The following is a 4,661-nucleotide window of genomic DNA, read 5'->3' on the forward strand; positions in this document are numbered from 1 at the left end:
AGAAACTGAGGCCCAACAGAGTGTGACAAGGCCAGGGCAGTGCATCTAGATGAATAGTAATTGTTAGGACCTAGGAACCTTGGTTCTCTTTCCACATTGTAAATCCCCGGTGGGATTTAGACACTGGGCAGAATGTCAAAGAGGAAGCCCTGGAAAGCTATCTGGAGTCAGGTTTTTACCTTTATTTGTGTACTTTTGAAGACCTATTTTCCTCATTTTGAAATGATTGTGTTTAGTTTGCCCTCAGAAGCTTGATGATCTTGCTCTTCCCCCTCCCTCTTCAGACTCCACATTCCTCCATCATGTTGTCATCGTTTCGTAAACGCAGAGTCCAGGTATTTGACCAGCATGCAGAAATGTGTTGCCTTTTTGGTTTTGCCTGGCTTGCAGTGAAGACACATTTGTGTCAGAGAGGCTGAATGATCCAAAGAGAGGGGGAAAAACCCTGCCTGCATGACCTTTCTGTTAGCAGATTGGCTAGGATTTGTTTGGGGTTTTTTTTTTAGTGTTACAATATTGGAAGTCTTAGTAAATTGACTCTAAAATTTCCAAAGCTTCCTGTTTTTACCTTCCTCTCTTTCTCTTTAAAGCATGAATATGTTAACTTATCACCATCCTGGTGTTTGCATGTAGTGTTTGCTGATATTTTTTTTTTAATCGATGGCTACTTGGTTTTTAAGAACCAAGGGACTAAACGGATTATCCCAGATATTTGGGGGAAAAAATCTGAAAATATGTAGTAAGGATAGTATTTTTAAAATTTGGCAAATATTGTAAACTTGGGTTTGTTTTTTGTCCCATTGATTTCTTCTGCCACAATTTCTATAATGAAATGGAGCTTATGTTTTTATGTTTCTTTTTTAAAGCTCTGTATGTGTTTTATCTGTGTACAGTTTTTGAGTGCTTGCTGTATTGGACCTTTTTCAAAAAGAAAAATGCTTACAATTAATATCTCAATATCACAATATGAGAATGATAAACTTTGGACATTTCTAGTGATTATAGGTGAGAAATCCAAGGCAGGCCCTTTTATAAATCAGATCAGTTAATTACTTAAATGAGGTTTATAAAAATGGGCCACATGATAACCTTTTCCTGTTTAGAGTCATAGTAACTATGTTGCCCCTAAAATACCTCTCATCTGAATTTTACAGGTTAAAAGGTAAGTCGCAGCAAGATAGTATTTGGGAAACATTCAAAAGTAAGTTTTCTCTGCGTTTCTGGATTTTGATGCAATGCAGTATGAATCTTCTGCCTCCTTAAAGCTGAGTCCCTGCTCACCTCTGCAGAATTGTGCTAACAAGTTGAAATGAAGTAATCTATTTGAAGGCTGACGTGCTGATCCACAATCCTAATTGGAATGTGGTTTAAGCAAAAATATTTGTTGTTTTTATCCATGGTGTCAAAAGTTTTACTTTAGGTATTATTTACTTCTCTGCTTACCGTAGAATTTGCCACTAAAATCTGCAGCTAAGCTGGTTTGGGGTTAATTTTGTTTGATCTAAGAATCAACTGGTATATAATTTTTTGGGTGCTAACCAATTCTTTGGTGGTTTGTTCTCTGGGGAGCCCTTCCATATCCATGGATAGCGTTCTCTTGCTTTGCAAATCTAAAATTTGGTAATAGGCTGGCTTTCTAAGCCATGGAAAAAAGGTATTGTCGGTTCTGCACATTTGGGCTCTGACTAAGCAACAAAAATAAAACTGATGAATGGTGTCTGTGACCTTTTGCTTTGGGTGATATTTATGAATTTTTCCATAGAGTCAAATGATCCGTTCATCCTGTTAGTCCCTAAGAGTCCCTTTCTTGCAAAACAATATATCTGGTGTCCTGCCTGAAAAGCAGAATTAATTTGTAGTATTCCAAATGCCTTTTACATCTATATAGTACATCCAGCTTGCTGAAAGAATAGCAGTTCCAATGCTTTGTTTTTAATAGAGACTCCTTTCACTAATTTTCTTCTCTTTTGGGGTTCCATAGAGAAGCTCTGATTGCTAAATTCTTCCACACTCTATGATCTGTGCGAGGGTGTCCTAAGCCACTCACCACAGCTGCCAAGTTTGCAGAAGCCAAAGCATTTGACCTTTGGTTTGAAAATGTGTATATCTGCAGTCCTTTGTGTTGCTTAACACATTGTGAGTCCCACCCACTGCTCCCCAAAGTTGGACATATATCTTATACAGTGAGGCATCTAGCTTCTGTAGATTAGGATAAGGCATTTAAAAATTCCCAAGTACCAAGAACTGTTGCAAACAGCTGTCTCTTGGCATTTTTCAAGAAGACCAAGATACCCACATCTAGCCTCTTTGTAGGGATCCATTTTCAGTTGCTAACATGTATAAGTTTGTGTTAAGTCTGGGAAGTCATTCTGAGGTTTGCTGTATCTTTGGGTTAAATTAGAAATTTCTAGCCAAAATGTGTATCTTTAGAACTCCCTTTGTCCTTCCCAGAGGTCTGGCAGCACTGTAAGAATGCTGACAAATTCATTTTACTTATTACAATAGAGGACATAGTTGTAATTCCTGTTTTGTCCCCCTGAGATCAATTCACATTACTTGCTGAATGATGCAGCTAACATTTTGACTGCTGCATTGCAGCATTTATAAGTAGCCTACGTATTCAGTCTTCTCTATTTCTTCAGTTCCCTTAAATGGGAAGTGGTCCTTTAGCATATAGAGAATACATTTAGCACTTTGTCTCCCCTCCTTCGGTCGCCATGTGCACGAACTTGATTGGCAAAATCAGAGGTGATGGGCTGCTTTGAGATAAGCAATCAGTTGATTGTACTCCTAGGAAGTCGCCTTCGCTGTGGCTTTTAGGTAGGTAGTGGAGTAGATAGATAGGCTGGTGAGGTTGGAGTTTGTTTTTTAATGGCACGTTTCCCAGATTTTTCCTTTCTAGCGTTCTCAAAAGGCATTAATCCCATATGGCCTGGAACATTCTCTCTGGAGTCTGCCTTATCAGTCTGCTGCACATTGCCAGGGCAGGGGTGGGGTTCTTGGAGCATGCAGCCTAAGTCACGGAAGGAATGTGGTGTGCACAGGAGAGTCCAAGAAGTTCTCTTGGACAACAGGCTTTGACAGTTTTGGGTGAGATGTTGTAGCACCTTTAGGTGGCAACAGTTGTTGGTGATTTTTTTTTTTTTGGGTTGGAGTCTCACTCTGTTACCTAGACTGGAGTGCAGTGGCATGCTCCCGGCCACTGCAGCCTCAACCTGTGGGCTCAGGCAATCCTTTCACCTCAGCCTTCCAAGTAGCTGGAACTACAGGCGCACACTACCACGCCTGGATAGTTTTTGATTTATTGTAGAGATGAGGTCTCACCGAGTTGCCCAGGCGGGTCTCGAACCCGCGGGCTTGGGCAATCCACTCGCCTCGGCCTCCCAAAGTCCTGGGATTACAGGCTGAGCCACTGAGCCCAACCTGTTGGTGATATTTATGAGAATTCTCCTGTGTTTAATGTAGTCTGTAGCATTGACCCTTTAGAAGCAAAAAGAAACTGGAACTCATGTAGGTAAGTTAGAGATAACTCCCTATCAGGTTAAGGAAGAGAACTCTTATTAACCCCTCATCTTTTTTTGGGTCTTCTGTAGTCACACAAATGAAAATTCTGAATGCCGACTGCAGTGGGAGCACATTGGTGACTTTCAGATGCCAACTCCCCAGAGACAGGCAGTTGTAGCTTGGCAGAGCTCCCACCTACTGACATCAGCTGATCTACTGCAGGAAAGAACAGTCCATTATTGCCTGACCAAAGCACTTGGTATAGAATTGACTTGTTCTACTTCACTGGAGCGACAAAGAGGGCCTTTTAGGTTGGTTAATTTCAGCAGGTCCGCATTGGGCTGGCTCCCTGGATTGGTAGGGTCAAATCAGCAAGCTGGGCCTGAGTGGAAAAACTTTGCAGTTTTAGGATGCAGATTTTTTTTCCATCATAAAGGGCTGCCCAGATGTGATTCCTTAGAAATGTCCGTGTCAGCTAAAGGATTTTAGAAATGCAGTGAGTCTTGTGGTAGGAGGTACTACAATACCATATACTCTAATCCTGAAGGCATAGACATCTTTCAGGAGCTCACAGTGTAGTTATTTTCTATGTATAACTATAGCTTCCTCAGAAAATTTCTTTACAAGAAAATTTTGTAAGCAAGCAAAGTAGATACATAAGTTTCTGATGTAATTTCATTGTAATTGTTTCCTCAGGGTTGAGAACAAAGAAAGTATATAAATAAGTAAATTTTTTTTGAGTTGAAGTCTCATTTCGTCACCCAGGCTAGAGTGCATTGGCACACTTACGGCCACTGCAGCCTCAGCCTGCTGGGCTCAGGCAGTCCTTCTGCTTCAGCCTTCCAAGTAGCTGGAACTACAGACGCACACCACTACACCCAGCTAATTTTTGTGATTTATCGTAGAGATGAGGTCTCACCAAGTTGCCCAGGCTGGTCTCAAAACTCCAGGTTTATACAATCCTTTCGCCTTGGCCTCCCAAAGTGCTGGGATTACAGGCTGAACCACCATGCCTGGCCTAATTTTTTGATTTATTGTAGAGACTAGTTCTCACCAAGTTCCCAGGCTGGTCTTTTTTTTTTTTTGAGTTGGAGTCTCACTCTGTTGCCCAGGCTGGAGTGCAGTGGCCGCTCCCGGCCACTGCAACCTCGACCTGC

General features: G+C 41.4%; 1 protein-coding gene across 1 annotated transcript in view; it reads left to right on the forward strand.

The window, feature by feature from the left end:
• Window positions 1–290: 290 nt before the first annotated feature.
• Window positions 291–4,661, forward strand: part of SPTAN1 (spectrin alpha, non-erythrocytic 1) — a 79,516-nt gene continuing 75,145 nt past the window's right edge. The window contains exon 1 of the mRNA XM_008058307.2: window positions 291–335. Within this exon, the coding sequence (XP_008056498.2) occupies window positions 303–335 (33 nt within the window). The 5' untranslated portion in view covers window positions 291–302. The remainder of the gene's footprint in view (window positions 336–4,661) is intronic.

This window comes from Carlito syrichta, unplaced genomic scaffold (genome assembly GCF_000164805.1).
Source record: "Carlito syrichta isolate Samal-C Ts95f unplaced genomic scaffold, Tarsius_syrichta-2.0.1 Scaffold303289, whole genome shotgun sequence".
Lineage (NCBI taxonomy): Eukaryota > Metazoa > Chordata > Mammalia > Primates > Tarsiidae > Carlito > Carlito syrichta.